This window comes from Lithobates pipiens, unplaced genomic scaffold (assembly GCF_037356315.1).
Source record: "Lithobates pipiens isolate NorthernLeopardFrog02 unplaced genomic scaffold, aLitPip1_a1.2 Scaffold_3, whole genome shotgun sequence".
NCBI lineage: Eukaryota > Metazoa > Chordata > Amphibia > Anura > Ranidae > Lithobates > Lithobates pipiens.
The window spans coordinates 46,946,593-46,967,231 of record NW_027507790.1 but is presented as its reverse complement, the minus strand read 5'-3'; the positions used below and the strand labels follow the sequence as shown (position 1 = coordinate 46,967,231).

At 44.4% G+C, this 20,639-nt stretch overlaps 1 protein-coding gene across 2 annotated transcripts in view; it reads left to right on the top strand.

Annotated features, from left to right (window-relative positions):
- The window catches only part of LOC143940359 (clathrin heavy chain 1-like), a 253,280-nt gene that overhangs the window by 175,077 nt on the left and 57,564 nt on the right, over positions 1-20,639 (top strand). For both annotated transcript variants that reach the window (XM_077461620.1, XM_077461619.1), the window contains exons 7-13: positions 5,735-5,932; positions 6,019-6,219; positions 6,314-6,466; positions 6,556-6,678; positions 15,707-15,844; positions 16,404-16,568; positions 17,583-17,763. In XM_077461620.1, coding sequence (XP_077317746.1) covers positions 5,735-5,932; positions 6,019-6,219; positions 6,314-6,466; positions 6,556-6,678; positions 15,707-15,844; positions 16,404-16,568; positions 17,583-17,763 — 1,159 coding nt within the window. The remainder of the gene's footprint in view (positions 1-5,734; positions 5,933-6,018; positions 6,220-6,313; positions 6,467-6,555; positions 6,679-15,706; positions 15,845-16,403; positions 16,569-17,582; positions 17,764-20,639) is intronic.

Sequence of the window (20,639 nt, the reverse complement as noted above, 5' to 3'; positions counted from 1 at the left end):
ACGGGCAGTTATCTTTTGATGAGAGCCAGCCATCCTGACCGGATCCATTCTGATGTCTCCATAATGGACTAAATGAATGGTACCCGGGCCTCGTCATCCGAAGACACAAGGTTTTGCTTGCGAATGCTTTTAAAGCTGGGCCCTGGTATCCAGTACTTTTTGGTAGTAAAGCCAATAAAAGTTTACTGGCAGGGTCTTCTCGCAGGTCCAGGATTGCGGGATTACCTGATTGTACCCCTGTTCCTGAAGGTTTCCTTTCAAGGTCTCGGAGCCTACCGTGAAGGGCAGAGATTGTTTTTTTTTAATCTCTGATAAACCCTGCTGCGTGGATAAGGTAGGGGAGATTTTCTTAGGAATCTCTCCTTCCATGTAGTATGATGTCATGTCTGTGTCCCCACTAGAGGCTGTATTGAGCACTCACCATTCTGATGCCGGAAACAGCAGAAGCTCCACTCTCCTCTCCATTAAAGCCAGCTCAGACTCACAGGTATGAAAGGGGGGGGGGGGGTTCTGATCACTTCCTGGGTCCCCAGATTGGCGGTTTTTGATCCTTTTAATGCCAGCCAGCTGCCTCTTTTTCTTTTAAAAAAAAAATAATTTTTTTTTGCCAGATCGCGGCCGCTCGTCACGCGGAGGATTTACCCACCACCGCCTGCCATGATGCCGGCGCTCATACACTTCCCTGTTGAAAGAGGAGGGGGGGGGGGGGCGTTTTAGCACGGGGGTCATGGCTAAACGATGTCAGACGTCGGCCACATGTGGAGGAAGTAATTTAAGCTATACAGGAAAAGCTGCAGTCTGGCGGTGGAGGGACAGAGCAGAGTGGTTGCTGGTCAGGTTTGGTGACACAGGGATCCCCTTTTGTTGACAACATTGTACTGTATAGCTAGGACTAATAGCAGATTTTGTACTGTACTATAGCCTAGCAAGTGTAACATTCTTTTGCTTGTACTGCCTCTGCTTTGTACTGTAAGCTATGAGTGACAAAGGGACCAGGAACTCCTATAAGAGTTCTAAGGGGTTAATGGTATACAACAAACTAAAAACCCTTCCAAAAGAATGTCTTCCTCTCCTGACAGGTTAAAAAAAAAAAAAAAAAAAAAAGATGGCCAGTCAGATTAGCCGTCAAGGGTAGAACACTTCTGTCCCTGTGTATTTCTTACAAACTGTTTTTTTTTTCTTCTACCATTTAAAAGATTATTGCTATGATGTCTCTCCATAGTAGGACTAAACATAGCAGATTCCCATCTAGTCCTCTTGGTCCTTTTATTGAGGTGCAGGAGGCTGTAGATCAGGTAGATCTTCCCAAATATTGGAAGATACTTATTTTTCCTCTTAGGATCCTAAACGGGAGGCAGTAGCCACACAAGTCAGGTGTTTGTCTATTCCCTTACTTAATCCTTGCTTAACCCTTTTGTTGCCTGCAGCACAGGCTCTTGAGGTATCTACCTCTAATAGAGTGCATTTGAACCTCCACCACCTGGGGATGTTTTTCCTATTCATGCATAGCTATGTATTCTAAATGGGAACATTTCTATGAAAGAAATGGGGGGGGGGGGGGGGGGGGTTCCAGCTATTGATGCTGCAATCACCTCAGTGAGCAGAGTCTCACATGTCCAGTGGATAATGCACTGATGTTAAAGGAGCCAGCAAGTTAAGGTTGGATTTTCCTTTTAAAGACCAGATGTCTTTTGCAGTAGCTCAGTCCATTAACCCTTTAACATCTGCTCCACTATTTTGGTGGAGCACATTTTGAGTCGCGCCAATGCATTGGAATATGGACTCCAAGGGGTTAAGGAACAGGCGTGAGATACCTGAAAGTTCTTCCTGATCAGCAGGCCCGGCAAGGGGCTGGTGTATCTCACAGATGCTATGAAGGACTCGATCGTTTAAGCCCTATGGCTTATACTTGGACTAGTGCATTTTGGCTGAAATATTAAACGCCCAAAGCACCAGGTGAAAACCCTTAGCCAGTTTGTGTCCCTTCCTGAAGTACGACTATTTAGAATGGATAAGTACATCCAAAAGGGGTAAAGCTCCCTTTACCAGTAAAAGGATTTTCAAACAGTTCTCCTTTAATCGTGCAGCCTCTCTTATGCCTTAGTTCCCAGGGGCAGCACCAGGATCTTGGGGGCAGAAAGCCCATAAAGCAGAGTGCTAAGGCCTTCTCATGAAGGAGCACCCCCACTCGTTCGGGTGAGGGGAAAGGTCCTGCGATTCTCAAAGTCTGGCAGGAACAATGTTAAGAGCAGAGGGATTTCTGCGATTTTCTTCTCTAGGTTACATCTAGAGTTTCGAGAGCCCGGATGGCCCAGTCGGCTTTCGATCTGAGGGTCTGGGGTTCGGGTCCTTTTTGGGTGTTGCCTGTGGGGTCCTTGGGGCTGCTGATGTGGCAGGCTTTATGCAAGAGTGTCCACCTACTCAAGGAATGCTCCTAAGGTTCCAGAGAAAAAAAAAAGCAAAGGAAAGAAGAGAAGTCTCTTTCTGGCCTCTGGATTAGCTGTTATCCCAGTTGGTTATATCAGAGATTCCCTTAGTGGAACAGGTTTTTTTTTTGGCGCAAACCTTTTAAGGTCTCGGAGCCAAACCGAGGTAAGACCCATTCTAGATCTTGGAGATCTGAATCGGCTCTTGAACATCCGATCCTTTCATAATTTGATCGGCTGTGTCCATCCTGCAAGGAGGGGAGTTGCATATCCCATGTGCCAAAGTTTCCCGCTTACCAGAAATTTCTGCGGTTTGAAACATAAAATAATTTTTTCAATCGTGGCACTGCCATCCGGCTTAGCCACAGCACTACGAGTATTCTGAAAGATTCTGGCACCTCCTTTGGCCAGATTAAGGGCTCAAGGCATAACTGTCCTAGCCTATTAAAAGGATCTACTTTTAATAGATCATTCAGTCTCCGATCTAAAAACAGTCGGATCTCGGCTGTTGATATCTGAAATTTCTAGGTTGGATTCTCCACCTAGGAAGATTCTCCTTAAAACCATCAAGGAGGTTACTTGGGGGCTGATTATAGACACCATACAGAAGAAGGTATTCTTACCCCAGACGTGAATCGGTTCCATTGTAGAACTAATTCAACTTATCAGGATAAAGGAACATTTCTTCATTCGGCTGCAGGAGATTTTTAAGGGAAATGGTGACCTCCTTCAGGGCCGTCCCTTACATGCAGTTTTATTCAAAGACTGCTTTAAGACACCATCCTGTCGGTCTGGAATAAAGAGGATTCAGGCCTTTGTTTCCAACACGCTTGGCTCCCAACATAGATCAGAGCCTAAATTGGTGGTTATCCAGCAGGAGGGAGAATCTTTATCCTGCAAGGTGTTAACAGATGCCAGCCTTCTAGGCTGGGGAGCAGCCCTGGAAGAAGATTCTGTCCAGGGGAGATGGTGCAGGTTAGTGGACCTTGCCTATCAACTTTGTTGGAAGTTTCAGGCAGTACATCTGGCCATAGAATCTTGGCAGTCAGATTATGGGACTGTCCTGACAGGATTCAGTCTGACAGAGCCACGGTGGTGGCTTACATCGATCACCAGGGGAGGCACGAGAAGTCGTGCAGCCCAAAAAGAGGTGAATAATGTTCTAGATTTGGCAGAACATAACACTCCTTGCCTATCGGCAATTTTAATATTTCAGGCGTACTACTTGAGACGCCAACAATTATGGGAGAATGATCTCTTCACCCCGACATCTTCCTAGCAATATGTCAGATGGGGTACTCCGGACATGGACCTATTTGTGTCCAGATTCATTAATAAGGTCGACAACTTTATGTCAAACAAAGGGTCCGCTAGCAGGCGGAACAGATGCATTAGTCTTCCCAGGGGATCAGTTCTCATTTACACACCGAAGTGTATTCCTTTGATCTAAAGGAACAAATCATTACAATGTTTATACTTGGTTCCACTGCTAAAGAATGTTGTGGTACTTGCCAGACTGCCTGGTTCTTTGTTTTTTCTTTGAAGGCTGACGGCTTCAGCAGAGCAGAGAGAATTCTCTGCATAGAAAGAATTGGGAAAATACTTAAGATCGCAAGGAGGAAAAAAATTGTGATAATTAATCGTGCAGCTCTACCTGACGTTATAAAAACGAAAGACTAATCAGCATCACCCGTAACACTAATACAGTGATCACTGGTGACAGAGTGAAAGGGTTAACTAGGGTGCAATCGGGGTTAAAACCTTTATTAGGTAGTATATATGGGGGTACCTGAAGCTATAAAAACCTGACAGTGAATCTAATCAACTAACTGGCTATCCCGTGACACTAATACGGTGATCAGAAAAAAGATCTATTAGTGACACTGGTGACGGGCCGAAAGGTTAACTGGGGGCAATCAAGGGGTTAAATTTAGGGGGGTAGCCTAGACCTACCTGGGCCTACTTCTAACTTCCCTAACAATTATTACAGTCACAAATGACACAATGCAGTGATCAGTGAAAAATTGACAACTACAATTGGTGATACAGTGACAGGGAGTAAAGGGGTTAACTGGGGGGGGGGGGGGGGCAATCAGGGGGGTGACAAGTGTACCAGTATTAGTGTTGTGCAACTCACGTTAAGATGTCCTGTCTCCGGAACCAAAAAGAATTCCATGAGGGGAGATGACATCACTTCCCCTTCCTGTGTTTACACTTACAGGCAGGGGAAGAATTTTCATTCACCAGTACCGATCAGCAGGTCCAGGCCAATGTTTTATGATCTGTAACAAATCCAATGGCTGGGGGGGTGGGCGGGGGCGACCATGCCATTCTGACAACGTATATTGGCATGTGGCGGTCGGCAAGTGGTTAATAAATGATGGCGCCAACATCAGTTAGTGCTATAATGGAAAAGCTGCCCCTTTTTCAAGTGAACAAGGCACCCATTAGCATATGAAAAATAAATATAAGGATGGAGCTAATTCATCTCATAAATCAATGACCAAAAAGAAGTAAAGTCCACAAAACCTTCTAGAAAGTGTTCAATATTGTGAAAATGAAAAATCTGTGCTTCACCAACACTCGCGTGTGAGAGAGAGCTTCCTGAGGATGTGAAACCACGAAAGGCGTGGAGGCTGCGTGCTCTTTGGCACTAATGTCACTTCCGATTTACCTGGTTCCTATCTCTCGAGTGGTGGAACGCATGCTGAGAGTCGGGGGGAAACGCTGTACTAGTGAGCTCTACATACCAGTGCTAGCCTATAGCACCAATGAATGTAAGTGCAAACTTCAGGCTAATTATTGGCATATTTGTACAGGCTATATTGTGGCATTTCATTCTACTCTGCTTCCTTTTGAGTGTCTGCTTAAGCATTGCATGATCTCGCAGCTGATATTAGACAAGCCACAGACCATCCCTCTCTGAAGTTGTTTACCTGTCCACATATATCTATGCAATTGTTGATTTAGCAAATTGCCGTTTGGTGAGTTTTCTCTCTCACACGAGTGTTGGTGAAGCACAGACTTTTCATTTTCACTTATTTCACAATATTAATCACTTTCTACAAGATTTTGTGGACTTTTCTTCTTTTTTTGCTATTAATGAGACATTGAATTAGTGCCATACTTTTATATTTCATATACTTAGTGTACATGAACAGATAAGAGAATACAGAGTAGAGTTCGGGGCTTCTGAAAAAAAAAAGTCCAACTGCTCCTAAATGTCTGTTTATCAGCAGCAGTGTACATGAGGCCTTAAATATTGACATTTTACGCAGTCTGATAATTACTTTTTTTTTCTTTTGCAGGTGCTTTCAGTTTGTGTAGAAGAAGACAACATAGTGAATTATGCTACAAACGTGTTGCAGAATGCCGATTTGGGGCTACGAATGGCTATTCGAAGCAACTTAACTGGAGCTGAAGAGCTATTTGCTCGAAAGTTTAACACCTTGTTTGCTCAGGGGAATTACTCTGAAGCTGCCAAAGTAGCTGCATCTGCTCCAAAGGTATCCCAGCTAAAGATTAACCACCAGACACTATATAGTGATAAACTGTATCCTTCATAATATGTGGAATTTTTCGGTCTCTCCAGGGAATTCTTCGCACAGCGGACACCATCAGGAAGTTTCAGACTGTACCAGCTCAGCCTGGACAAGCATCACCTCTGCTTCAGTACTTTGGGATTTTACTAGATCAGGGTCAGTTAAACAAGCTAGAATCACTAGAGCTTTGCAGGCCGGTACTGCAACAAGGACGCAAGCAACTTTTAGAGAAATGGTTAAAAGAAGATAAGGTAAGAGCCGTACCCAAAACTACCAGCAGTTCAATCAATAATATTGTGAACCATACTGACTTGTATAACTCAATTCCCTTTCCATATTATTCAGCTTGAGTGTTCTGAGGAGCTTGGAGACTTGGTAAAAGCGGTGGACCCAACTCTTGCACTTAGTGTTTACCTGCGTGCTAGTGTGCCAAACAAAGTGATTCAATGCTTTGCAGAGACTGGCCAATTCCAGAAAATAGTTCTTTATGCCAAAAAAGTAAGTATTCCCCAATAGCTTTTAAATTACAGCTGGATTTTTTTTTTCATCACAGCTGAAACCATTGTACCTATTTTTGTTTCTCCTAGGTGGGATACACTCCAGATTGGATCTTCTTGCTTCGTAGTGTCATGAGGATCAGCCCTGATCAGGGACTACAATTTGCCCAGATGCTTGTACAAGATGAGGAACCTCTTGCTAACATTAACCAGGTAAAAGTTGTCCAGAGACTTCTGTGAAAAAAGCAAGACCTATAGCAGCGTTTAAAGGATAAGTTTACCTTCGGGAACTTGTTCCCTGTGACAGCGGCCTGGGATCTACACCCCACACCCGCTGTCGCAATTTGAAAGGAGCGTGACCATGTGGGGCTCCACCCACGCGACTGAGTTATTCACAAAGTTCTGTGAATGACTACACTACAAGTACTGACTGCCTTTGCTGCTGTTGACTACTGGTGATCCATGTAGTTGATTGAAGTAACTGCCTGCCCATATCAGAGGCACAGTTAGACAACTACACTGACAGTCTGTAGGAGCCTGACGTTACACCCTTGATCTGCTGATTGCATGTGTAATGCTTTACAGGCTTACCTGCAAAAGAATGTGCCTTTTTATTAATTTATTTTTTTAAGGTGAACTTATCCTTTGATTTGAACCCAGAACAATGTAACATTACTTTGAAGGACATACTTTGTCGATAGCTTGGATCTTGAAGAAAGCCTGGAATGATCATATGCAGCTGTCGCTCTTGTGAATTTTTTTTCTCCCTATTTTTACATTTAATTGTACAATTATACACCCACCTATCAATAATTAAACTGTAATTATGTCTTTTCTGTAGAGTCTTGTATAATCCAATTACAGGTCATGAGCCTACACAATGTAATTATGAGTCAGTGTTCTGTGTATAATCACATCAGTAAAGGACTTGCAACTGGTTTTTACTGCAGAGATTACTATTCTGTATTTGATATCATTAGTTTATCAGAGTATAAAAAAAAAAACTTTTGTGAAGGATAAACCAGTCATTTGATCCAAAATCTGCTAGCTAGAAAAGCAGCACATTGTCTTTATCTGTTTCATAATCATGCATTCTAGGATACAGAATCTTAGTGTTGGATGGGTTATGCAGATACCTGCAGATGATTGGATACTGAGAAACAAAAGCTGTGTGGACAGCCCCAGCATAGTTTCTCCCATTCTCAGCAACCCTTCTTTTCTTTAGGTGTACGGGCATCCTATCCCTCTGCTCTTAGAAAAGCAAACTTTTTTTATTTTATTTATGTGGCTTCCATCTAGCAGCTTTGCAGATCTGTTGACTTCTCAACTGCACCTTCGGGGACCGTACCCAGACTCCTCCAGGAAGAAGCTGCAGGGAGCTGTACAAGTCCAAGCAATAACACTGTCACGTGGCGTGACCCTGTACCTGAAGACCACCTTGCTGCTATGCCCACAGGGGGGGGTGAAGAGGTAGAAGGAACTTGTCCCTATATTCTGCTAACTAGAGGGACCACAAAACACTGTGATAAGTTATGGCTTTGTCTCCTGATTTAAACAATATAGAGCCAGGCTGGGCCATTTGGGGCAGCCTTTTGTGAGATTTGGCCGCTTTCCTTTTAATATTGATGCCATTTCTTCTGCGTGGTCGCTCCTGCATGGGTCTGAGATCACTTTCTGCACCCACTCAGCCTTGAATGCATTGAAATTTGCTGTGCTGTACTATTTTAGTGTCTTGTCTCGCAGCCCTGGCACAGAAAAGTTCTACACTCCCCTGTCCCATCCTGGTTACAGGGCATCGCAACCCCTGATTGTTTCTGAGCTCTCTATGCTTACAATTATGATCACAGAAGGCATTTCCTCTTTCTGTTCCACAGCAAAGGTAGTGAGTAACCCTTTGGGGTGATCTTTCTTTCAGTGGATCATAGGTGCAGGGGGAGAGTATCAATGGACCTTGAAGGGGCTCACACAGTACTAACAGCTCGGACAGGAGAGGTGGGTGCGGGGGGGGGGGGGGGGGGGGTGGGGGAGGAGCGGAAGGAGAATTATTTATTCTCAGCCTCTTTATGTGCTTTTATGAAAAGGCTATCTTTTTTGTTAGAGGCCATAGGGGGCGCGCCCTTTCTGTCAACATTAAGAATTCCTACTTTGTCACTATTTTTCTTCCACATCAGCAATACTTGATTGTGCTGTGAGCACACAACATTTCCAGTTTGTTTCAGTTCCGTTTGGCCTGTCCACAGCAATTGATGTATTGGCCAGGGTATTGCCTCCCATTTTAGCTCTGCTACACACAGGATATTCCCCTCCTAAAGGAACAGTCGATCTAGGCCTTGTCAGCCCTTTTCTATGAAACAGACTCTGCAGAGGTGCGGATGAATAATAAATCTCCAGATGTCAGTGCTGGAACTGACCCACTGCTTGTGCCCGATTCTGAACCTGATCCAGTCCAAGGTTTTCCTCCCTCCAAGCAAAATTAGGGCCCTCTGCTCTGTTTGTCTAGGGGTCACCCAACCATTTGCTTTTACATGAGGGTCTTGGGCATGATGGTAGCCTCCTTCGAGTACCATAAGCCCATTTTCACTCCATACTGTTGCTACAGTAATTTTGGCTGCATGAGACAAACAAAAATAGTCTCTGTATCAAACCATTAACTTGACAACCAGAATCGGGCTTTCTCTATCTCTAGAATGGGGTGGGGTGGGGGGGAAGGTCCTCATAAGATTACCAGCTTTTCAGGCTGGGATGGCGTCCTGGAAACTATCTTGGTACATGTGACCTGGTTGTTGCCAGAAGCCCAACTTACAATCAACATCCTGGAACCCGGAGTGATTCAGTTGTCCCTCCAGCGCTGTACCTCTTGTCTATGAGGACACCCTACCAGGGTTTAGTCTGACAAATGCCATGGCTGTGGCTTATATCAATTACCAAAGAGGGCACAGGAAGTCACATCTCTCATTTTAACTTGGATGGACATTTACTTTCTGGCCTTGGCTGCAGTGCATATTTCAGGTGTGGAAAATTGGCAGGCAGATTTTCCCAGTCATCAGCTTCTGGTTCAAGGGGATTGATCTTTTCACACAGAGGTGTTTCAAGACCTTTGTTACAGGTAAGGGACACCAGCCGTGGATCTTCTGACATCCAGGTTCAACCACAAGCTGGAGAGATTTGTTGTCAGGACCAGGGATCCATGGGCGTTTGCAGTCAGTGCCCTGTTGACTCTGTGGGATCAGTTAAGCTGTTCCCCTGCTAATTCTCCTGCCTTGATTGCTTTGCCAGTAGGGTTGCGCCGATACTAGTATTGGTGCCGATACTGAGTAATTACCCAAGTACTTGTACTCAAATGCTCCTGATGCCTAATCGGATACGTTTGCCTGAAGAGATGGCTGTGCTCGCTCCTGGAAGTCAGTGGGCAGAGAGCTGAGTGCGAGTCCTGGCAGCAGTGGAGAGCGATTCCTGAAAACAGTGGAGGGTAAGCTAGCCGGGGCAGGGGTGTGGGTCGCATGCCTCATGTGCTATCAGAATCAGTGACCCGAGACGTCACATTTGTTAATGGAAGTGAAGGTTCAAGTGTCTGTCAGAGATTGAACACCCCAACGCCCATCTTGGTACAACCTGCACCAGTGGCGGCTGGTGAAGTTTTAGGATGGGAGGGGGGAAAGACCCTGCCCCTCCCTGTTTGGTCCCTCCCACTTGTAAGCCACACCCCTTATATAATCCATATGATATACCAGGCTTCACATCATACACAGGGGCTCTGCACATCATACACAGGGGCTCTGCACATCATACACAGGGGCTCTGCACATCATACACAGGGGCTCTGCACATCATATACCATGCTGTCCTCTCTCTTTTGTGCTCCCTTCCAACCTCCAAAAAAGGTGGGGGGGGGGGTGCTGCCGTCTGACCTCCAAAAAAAATAATCATGAATTTGATAATTGTCAGTTATACAGCAATCAGTGCTATACAAATGCACTGATTCCTGTGTAAATGACTCTGGCAGTGAAGGGGTTAACCACTGGGGGGCAGGGTAATGATTAAGTGTGTCCTTGGGCGTGTTTCTAACTGCGGGGGGGGCGTGGTTATGTATGACACGTCACTGATCTCTACTCCCGATCAGAGAGCAGAGATCAGTGACCCTGTCACTAGGCAGAACGGAGAGATGCTTGTTTACATTAGCTCTCTGGGTCCTGGCAGGAGGCTGCACTGGGTCTTGGGGGGGTCCACTCATCCTCTTCCCTGTTTTTTGGCCCACGGTGGGGTGTTTGTGCTGTGTGGACATGTGGGGTATGGGGATTTTCTATCAACCTCCGCTAGTTTTGCCTCTAGTGCTGGGTGTTTATTTCCTTCTAGATCCACACAGACACCTAGTGGATCACACCGGAGAGCGGACAGCAGCAGCACAGCGCAGTACCTGGGTCAGGGTGGTGAGTCCTGCAGGAGGCCCCTCAGTTTTGTGGCAGCTAGGAGGGTCGACTTTTTGTGTGACTTGCCTTAGGTCCCTAAGTGATGACAGGTGAGTGTGGGTCAGCATGGCGTCAGAAGCTGGCGCTTCTTCCCCAGACATCCCTGTTATTGCAACTGGTTTCCCTGCACCTGCGTGCCTATGGACGCTCTGTCGGCGGTCCTGGAGGCCTTTGTTGCCAGGGTGGAAACGGCGTGCAGGCGCAAGGGGGGGGTAACAAACGCCCCCACCGTCTTATGGGGAAAGCTCTGATTCAGACGGCCCCTGTTCTGACGTTTCAGAGGATGCGGACCAGGACCGTTCGGACAGTGAAGATGACTCCGTGTCCGGGTCAGTGCAGGAAAAGGCACTTGTAGGAGCACTTTTTACAGCGGTGTGGGATATGCTAAAAATGGAGGATACGGCGGGGGCATCTACAGAGGTGTTGGTCCCTTTCGGGTCCCACAAATCCCAGCCCGCACGGCTAAGGTGTTTCCTTACCCAACTTATTTTGATAGGTTTATTTACAAGGAGTGGGGAAAACTGCAGCAGGCCTTTCTGAAGAAATGGACATCTCCTCCGATTGTTGACCCCCGGTATCCAGGTTAATTAAGGTAACCATGATTCCGGTGGAAGGGACTCCTGCTTTCAAGGACCCTGCCGAAAAAAGGGCCGAGGTGGTTGCCCAGTCCATGTTTACGGTGGTGGAGTCAGCATTGCAGCCAGTGTTGGCCGCGGCCTTGATGTCTCAGACGCTTACTGAATGGGCTAAATTGTTGCAATGTGAGTTGGAGAAGCAACATGCTTCCACCGGTCTGCGTGGAGCTGGCAGACTAGTTGGTGCAGGACCTTAAGTATGTCTGTGATGCGGCCTTGGATACGTCCCCCTTGCTCTCTAGAGCCTCAGTATCGGCAGTAATGCTACATCGCCTGATTTGGCTGAAATGCTGGTCTATGGACCAGGCATCTAAGAAAGCACTGGCGGACTTGCCCTTCCAGGGAGTGAGGCTACTTGGAGTCTCGCTGGATGACATTAAGAATGTTACTGGGGGTAAGAATACGTTGCTCCCACAGTCCAGAAAAGGCGCCTGCTGAGGGACAAAAGCGCCCCTGGTTTCACAAGCCTGCAAGCAAATCTGTTGCCGCATGAAGATTTGCCCCCGCCGGACTCTCAGGTGGAGGGGTCATCTTTGGGAGTTTGCAGCCTGATGGACCTCCCTACTTTCTGACCAGTGGGTCTGCAAACTGGTTTCCTCAGGGTACAAGATAGTTTCTTTCTTGTCCACCAAGCAGATTTTTTCCCTCCAGCCTTCTTGTTCCGGCTCGTCGGGAGCCCGTTCGGGGCAGTACAGGACCTGCTGCTGCACGTGGTGATAGTACCTCTACCGACACCGGAAAGGTTTCAGGGATTCTACTCCAATCTGCTTGTTGCCTCCAAAGAAGGAAGGGGTCCGTCCGGTCCTGGAGCTCAAGGCCCTCAACAGCTTTATGAAGGTACAAAGGTTCAGGATGGAATCAGTTCGCTCAGTGGTCGCTGCACTCCTTCAGAGGGATTTTATGGCATCCCTGGACATCAAGGACGCATACCTGCATATCCCCATATGCATCAAGCATCAGAAGTTTCTGCGATTTGCTGTTGGGGACGAGCAGTGCCAATTTGGAGCTCTGCCTTTTGGCCTGGCGTCGGCACCAAGGGCCTTCACCCAAGGTGCTAGCCCTAATTTTGGCTTTGCTAAGGCAGCGAGGGATCGCAATCGTGGGTTACCTGGATGACCACCTGAGTCATCAGATGCTGGACCAAGGGGAATGGTCCTTACATCCAGATGTATTTCGGCTCCTTTGCCTAAGGTGGGGCACGCCAGATGTGGATCTCCTGGCTTCTCAACTCAATCGGAAGGTACAGAGGTTTGTGGCAAGGTCAAAGGATCCCTGGGTGGATGCGGCAGACGCATTGGTGGCTCCATGGGAGCCTTATCTGCTAATTTTATGCTTTTCCCCCACTCAAACTTCTCCCACGTCTGCTTCGCAAGGTGGAGGCCGAGGGGATTCCAGTAATTCTGGTTACACCAGATTGGCCTTGGCGTCCGTGGTACGCCGACATAGTATGAATGGTGGCGGATGTTCTTTGGTGACTGCCGATGCGAGAGGACCTTCTGTCGCACAGTCCAATATTTCATCCTGCTTTACCGTCACTGGCTTTAACGGCATGGCTGTTGAAAGCCAGGTGCTAAGGGACAAAGGTCTGTTGGATTCGGTAACATCCACTATGTTGAGGGCATACAGGTTACATGGGGCGGAGTCAGCACATCAGTGGAGCTCCCGGCCCCGCCCCCTCGCTGCTGGCTAGATCGGGAATGCAACCTCCCGTGTCCTCTGTGCCCTCTGCAAAGCAAATCGTGTTGCCTGTACTGTCGCAACGGGCCTGCAGACGCGCCCCCTGCTACGGTAACTCTGAAGTGAAAAAAAATTTATATAGTTTTTCTTCAAATCTAAATCGATTTGAACTCGCAACTCGATTCAAGATTAAAATCGATTTTTTTTCCCCAGCCCTATATTCTAGTGGCCATTACATCTGCCAGGAGGGTTTCTGAGTTGGCGACCTTGTCTTGCAAGTCTCCCTACTTGGTCCTCCACAAGGATAAGGCAGTGCTGCGTCCGCAGCCTTTGTTTCTTCCAAAGGGGGTTTCGGCCTTTCATCTAAATGAGGACATTGTGCTTCCATCCTTATGTCCTCGGCCGTCACATCCCAAAGAGGTGGCTTTGCATTTCTTTGATGTGGTCCGGGCTCTGCGGGTGCATCTGTCTGCTATGGCTCCTTTTCAGAGGTCGGACTCACTGGTCCGAAGAAGGTACTGGCGGTCTCATCAGCCACCATCTCTTGGTGGATCAGACAGATTGTAGTTCAGGCTTATGCCATAAGGGGACGTGCGCTCCCCTTTCCTGTCATGACACATTCTGCCAGGGCAATTGGTGCCTCTTGGGCTTTCCGACATCAAGAATCCATTTCCCAGGTGTGTAAGGCGGCGACCTGGTCGTCCATTCACACTTTCACTACATTTTACAAGGTTGATGTGAGCGCATCTTCGGATGCTTGCTTCGGGTACAAGGTTTTGCAGGCGGCTGTGTAGGTTGCAACTCCACCTTTGTGGAGCTCTGTTTGTTATGGGCTGTTATTCGCTGTTCCCACCCCTTGTTTCTTTGACACTGCTTGGGGACGTCCCTAAGGTCAAGAAGAGATGATGTGCCTGTAGATGAAAGAAAGAGAAAATAGGATTTTTGTACTCCCCGTAAAATCTCTGAAGTTCATTGACGGACACAGAACCCACCCCTCCTATTTGTTTGTTCTGCTTTTCACGAACTGAGCTGCTGGATGCAGTGTGAGGGGTTATAGCCAGTAGGACCGCTCCCTGAGCGGTACTGTGCAAGTGTTACTGTTTTTAACACTTTCTGCCTAGCCCTCTCCTAAAGGGGTGATATAACCGTAAGGTCAAGAAGAGATGCTGTGTTCGTCAATAAACTTTAGAGAAAAGGATTTTACAGTGAGTACACAAATCCTATTTTTTTTGCACTCCTATTAATATCTGCAATTTTGGCTATAAAATTATTTAAACCCCCAAAACATTATGCATTTTCTGAAAGCAGAGGCCTTGCCTTGTAGAATAAAAAGATATTTGCTTTAGTTTTATATGTCAAAAAAAGTGTGCAGTCTCTTTAAATTTTAATTATCAGAAAAACCTATGATAAAGTGAACAATCGATACATTTTATCAAACAATGAATGACTAAGATATCATCAAAAATCATTTAATATTTATAAGCATGTGAAAAAGTCCAAATCCACATATGATCATCCAGTGCTTCAAAGTGCTCAGTGCTCACATGTAAACAAACTTGTGCTCCAGTGTTCAAAGTGCTGGTTCAGAAGGCTGTTAAAACAGTGCAGTCTGCATGGCCGCAGGTCTCATTGGCATGCCCGTGCGTGATGACATTATAGATCAAGCTCCATCTGATGCGTTTCCCTGTAATAGGCATCCTCTAGGATAGGAGACTGATCTTGGCTGTCACTAGCTCCTTTCTTTTTTATCCAGTATTACTGGCTCTTTAGTTATAGCGGAAGTGACGACGAAAACAAATGCAGTCCCAACATGTGAACCAAGGGAGGCTGCCAATAAGACAAAGGAGTATAACTCCACACAGCGCTTACAAAAAAGCCACGGCACTCTAATAAAAATTAATAGTAAACCCAAAAAATAAAAACAAATTAAATAATCCAGCCAACCAAACTTAATATGAGGGCGTGTACCATAAATCGCCATCTAGTGGCTCCATATACTGACTGTATTTGAACACATACTGACACATATACAGTTTGAATTCATATCCATATGATTTATTTATATATACTAAAACCGAAAATACTGTTATTAATAAAGGAATTGACCTTCTCAGAAGAGCCCGGGGACTGTGGGGTGCTAGGACACACTTTAACATTACAGCTGGGGTCTTGCTAAGGAGAGCAGATACAATCTCATGGTTGTTGTCTCAGCCACAAGCTTTTTTTAAACCCTTGACTTTGGATGTGCATAGGATGTCTAGAGAGGCGAAGTTGTTAACAGGTCAGAGATATCCAGGAACCCATAACAACCACCATCTTTCATTTTGCAAATGAAAGGTGAAATCTGGGAGTTATTACATGTACTAAATATTTTGCATAGATATGGCTTGGTGTGTTGCCTTTTGTCAAAAAGCACCCAATGGCAGATTCATGTATGATTTTGTTTTTTTTTCTTGTTCCCAGATCGTTGATGTGTTTATGGAGAACAGTCTCATTCAGCAGTGTACTTCATTTCTGCTAGATGCACTGAAGAACAATAGGCCAGCTGAAGGTCACCTACAGACTCGCCTTTTGGAGATGAACTTGATCCATGCTCCACAGGTTCTTATGTTTTTATTTGCTTGTCATGCATTAAAGTTTAACTAAAAGAAAACTAGAGTGGAGAGGGATTAGAACACTTGTCAGTTTTTTTTATTATCATCTGTTCCCCCATTCGGTAAATTCAACTGCTCTTTGTTCTGTTTACCATTAGCAGTGAAAGTAAAAGAAAATCCCACATTTTGGGATGTCTTTAAAGTAATAAAGGAGAAATCTTCCAACGGGGGCATGGTTCTGGGGGTCCCCAAGGGAATCTCCTAATTTGCAGGAATTTACTCTCATTTACTGTTTTGGTTATGGGACGAGAAGTGAAGGGAAATCATCCTAATGGGGCACAGATGACAAAAAAAAAAAAATCAACAGGTTATAACACTTCCTTTACTCTATCCAAAATGAAGAAAAATATTCTGCCTATAGTTCTACTTTAAGCCTAATACTCATGGTTTAATTTTTCCATTCATTTAAAATGTCTTTGCAAAGTTTTTTACAGGGTAATTCTGTAAGATAATAAATGACCATGCTGGTTGACTTTTTTAAATTTATGACTCTTTATCACTCTCAGGTTGCAGATGCTATCCTTGGCAATCAAATGTTTACTCATTATGATAGGGCGCATATTGCCCAGCTGTGTGAGAAGGCTGGCTTGCTGCAGAGAGCTTTGGAGCATTACACTGACCCATATGATGTCAAGCGTGCTGTAGTACACACACATCTTCTTAACCCAGAGGTGAGCTATTCTAAGATGGGTATGATGATTCAACAGGGATATGATCTTATGTCTAAAGACATGTTGTCATAGCAGAATCACCCTGACAAACAGATCTTGGAATGGATGTGAAGAGAGCAGGGGGGTTGATCATCTGAATTGGGTTTTGCTAATCATCCTTGTTCCCTGAGATAACATTAACATGAGAGGTAGCATGTTTTTCACTAAAACTGTGAAATGCAGGCTTCACCTTTGATCGAGTGGGTTATAGAGATTGAGATGATGGATACTCTCCTCTCATGTGATTTGGACACATATGAGCAATGTTACCAGATCTGGTGCCCCCGGGAAGTTGCTCAGGGAATCCTCTGAAATGCAAAAAAAATAAAATAAATATATATATATGACTTGAACCCAGTCTAGTGGTGGGATGAGCGAGGCAATGTCTGTTCATGAGCCTAATACCGGCTGCATTAGGTTCCCTTTTTTATTTTCCCCAGTTTTTGTTTGGTCTTGGTATGTGTGATGTGTCCTACACCCTTATGAGAGTTGAAGATAGGGAACCAGTGTATTTTATTTTTTGCTTATATGTTGGTAGACGCTCCCCAATGGTGTTCTAATTAGTTCGCGCCATTTATTGGGTAAGGTTTTTTTTTTTAATATGGTGTCTGTATATGTCTATGTGTAACATGTCTTTGTTATGTACATTTCCTATAATATTCTTGTACTGATTGATTGTGGTGTGTGGATAATATCTCTTGTTTAAAAACTTTAATACAATTAGATTGAAAACAAATAAAACTGTGAAATGCTTCTTCGAGTACTGATGTATTGACATAGTTTAAACTGAGGAGTGTTTTGAAATCCTGCTGAAGAATTTTATGTCTCTGAGAAGTAGCAGATGGCTCAACTAATGATGCTTAGGGAACTGATTTGTGTTGCACCTGAGAAGGATGCTAGGCAGGACAATAAGAGTGTAATTTCAGGTTAGTATATTGTGTCTTTACCGGAATTTTTTTCCTTTTTTAAAATTAGTGGTTAGTGAACTTCTTTGGCTCGTTGTCAGTGGAGGACTCCGTAGAGTGTTTGCGGGCTATGCTGTCAGCCAACATCCGGCAGAACCTTCAGCTTTGTGTCCAGGTGGCATCAAAGTACCATGAACAGCTGGGCACCCAGACTTTGGTTGAACTTTTTGAATCATTCAAGAGTTATGAAGGTATGTGCATATGATCTTTTACAGTTATTGTTATATTAGAACCTTAAAGCCCCACCAGGTTATGACTATGTACAATGTCTAAAATAGCGTACAAACCTAAAACTCACCATGCACATTACAATCTGACCATAAAATCTCTGTACAATAAACTTTTTTTTTTGTGGGGACCTACCTAAACTATCCAGTCAGTATCCAGTCAGGCAGGCCCTTGCGCTATATAGTTGGTAGATCTAAAGAAGATTATACTGACTAAAAATAAAGACATAGATAAACCCAAACCAGTCAAGGTATAATACCTCTGATAATGCTAGTTTATTAAGTTACCTCACTTCCGGTTTCAGAGCTCTCATTCCCTGGCTGCTTCAGCCAGCGAAGAAGCTAATCAAGCACAATCTATGCTTCAGTAGCTGCTTCGGAGGTCAATGGTTACATTTGAGGGGGCTGATAGACCCCTGATGTCTCCTTAAAGAATACCTGTCACCTACCTTAAGCTATAACATAGATTTGTTAGCCCCCTTGTGATAGCTATAAACTTAACAGAAAAAAAATAGAAATACATTTTAATAAAAAAATATAAAAAATAGATAAAATACAAGCAAATGCAAACGTACACATAGGTACCACACGCACATGTAAACTGCAATTGCAGCACATGTGAGATGTCATTGCAGATGTTTGAGTGAGAGCAATAGTTCTAGGGCCATCATTCACAATCAAATCTACACTGGTAACCATTGAAGGCTAATATATATATATTTCATAGTTTGGTGCCATTTCAGGGGGGAAAACAATTTTCAGTCTTGACATATTTGGCATTTTACTCAATTACACATCATCTTTTTTTATATTTTACCAAAAATAGTGTATTGTGTTTGTGTGCACTAAAATTTATTGTGGTTAATTTTTTCCTGCAAATTTGCGTTTGATAAGTGGCTTCGTAGATAGTGTGGCATGAAAAATTGCAACAGCCACCTTTTGATTTTCCATGGCCTCCACTTTCAGAAAAAAATATGTTTTGGAGTTTTAAGTAAATTTTCTAGCAAAAAATGCTTATTTTAACATGTGTGAAAAAAAATAAAAAATTGCCCTGAGCAGTAAGTATTCAACCACTTCAGCCCCGGAAAATTTGGCCCCTTAATGACCAGGCCATTTTTTGCGATACGGCACTGCGTCTTTTTAACTGACGATTGCTTGGTTGTGTGACGTACAACAAATAAAGCTTTCTTTTGGTGGTATTTGATCAACTCTGATTTTTTTTTTTTTTTTTTGCGCTTTTTTACTTTTTGCTATAATAAATATCCCCCAAATTTAAAAGGGGGAAAAAAAATTTCTTCCTCAGTTTAGGCCAATTCTACATATTTTTGGTAACAAAAAATCGCAGTAAGTGTATATTGATTTGCACAAAAGTTATAGCGCCTACAAAATAGGGAAAAGATTAATGGTATTTGTATTTATCTATTTTACTAGTAATGGCGGTGATTTGCGATTTTGTTCGGGACTGAGACATTGCAGCGGACAGATCAGACACTTTTGACACTTTTTTGGGACCATTGACATTTATACAGCGATCCGAGCTTAAAATAGCCACTCATTACTGTATAAATGTCACTGGCAGGTAAGGGGCTAACACTAGGGGGCGATCAAGAGGTTAACTGTTCCCTATATGTGTTCTAACTGTGAGGGGAATGTTGCTTACTTGTGGAGTAGACAGATCATCATTCCTACTTAATAGGAGCACACGATCTGTCTGCTCTCCCCTGAGAGAACCCGGATTTGTGTATTTACACACACAGACCCCGGTTCTCTCTGTCACGAGGTGGGGTCTTAAAGAGCAGACATACAGCTACAACAGCTTGCCCAGGGGAGCCATCCTGTCACCGTATAACTGCAGTGGCTGGTCAGGAAGGGATTAAACGGGTCTTTAATCACATGCCACCTGGCCTATAGCAAAATGACGGTCGGGCAATGGTTTCATTATCCTGACTGGACATCATGTGACGTCCAGCAGGATAAGCTGCTCCCGCACACCCCCAATGGCGCGCAGCATGGCAAGCAGTAGTGTGCGGTGTGTCGCTCTGACACACCGCATCTCTGATCTCAGAAAAGAGCCTATGGCGTGATCAATTGTGTCCAATCACAGCTGATCACCGTGTAACCTAGAAGTTTTGATGAGCAACTCTCCTGACGGGGGTGCGCAGTCTGTGCTTATGATCAATGCATTGGTTATCAGTGCAGACCCATCAAGGGTGCCCACCCAAAGTGCCAACCTGTGCCCACCAGGATTCCAAACCGTGGCTATCAGTAATGCCTGTCAGTGCTGCATATCGGTGCCCACCAGTGCAGCCTTGCCAGTGCCCATAAGTGAAGGAGAAAAATTACTTTTTTTACAAGCTTTTATAACCGAAAGGAAAAAAGGGACTTTTTTTTAATTTATTTTTTTAGCAAAAATAAAACAGCAGTGATTTAATACCACCAAAAGAAAGCTATATTTGTGGAAAAAATTCTAAAAGTTTCAATTGGGTCCAGGTTTGCGTGACCGTGCAATTGTCCATTCAATTGTCCATTCAAAGTGTGCCCTGGGCAGGAGGGGGGTGAAAGTGCCCTGTATTGAAGTTGTTAAAGAAAAAAAACACATTTATAAAGCACAGTGTACTTTATAAACGTACATAACACACTGTTGGCTTCTGGAGACTGAAGAAGGCAGAATGCTATAAAAATGGTAGAGTTGGGTAAAAAAAAAACGGAGGAGAGCCCAGTCACATGACCAACTCACCTCCAGTCATAGCACTTTCTCTCAATATACCATAGTGCAGTGCTGGAAACCTAATAAATATATATATATATATATATATATATACACATATTCATGGAAAGCA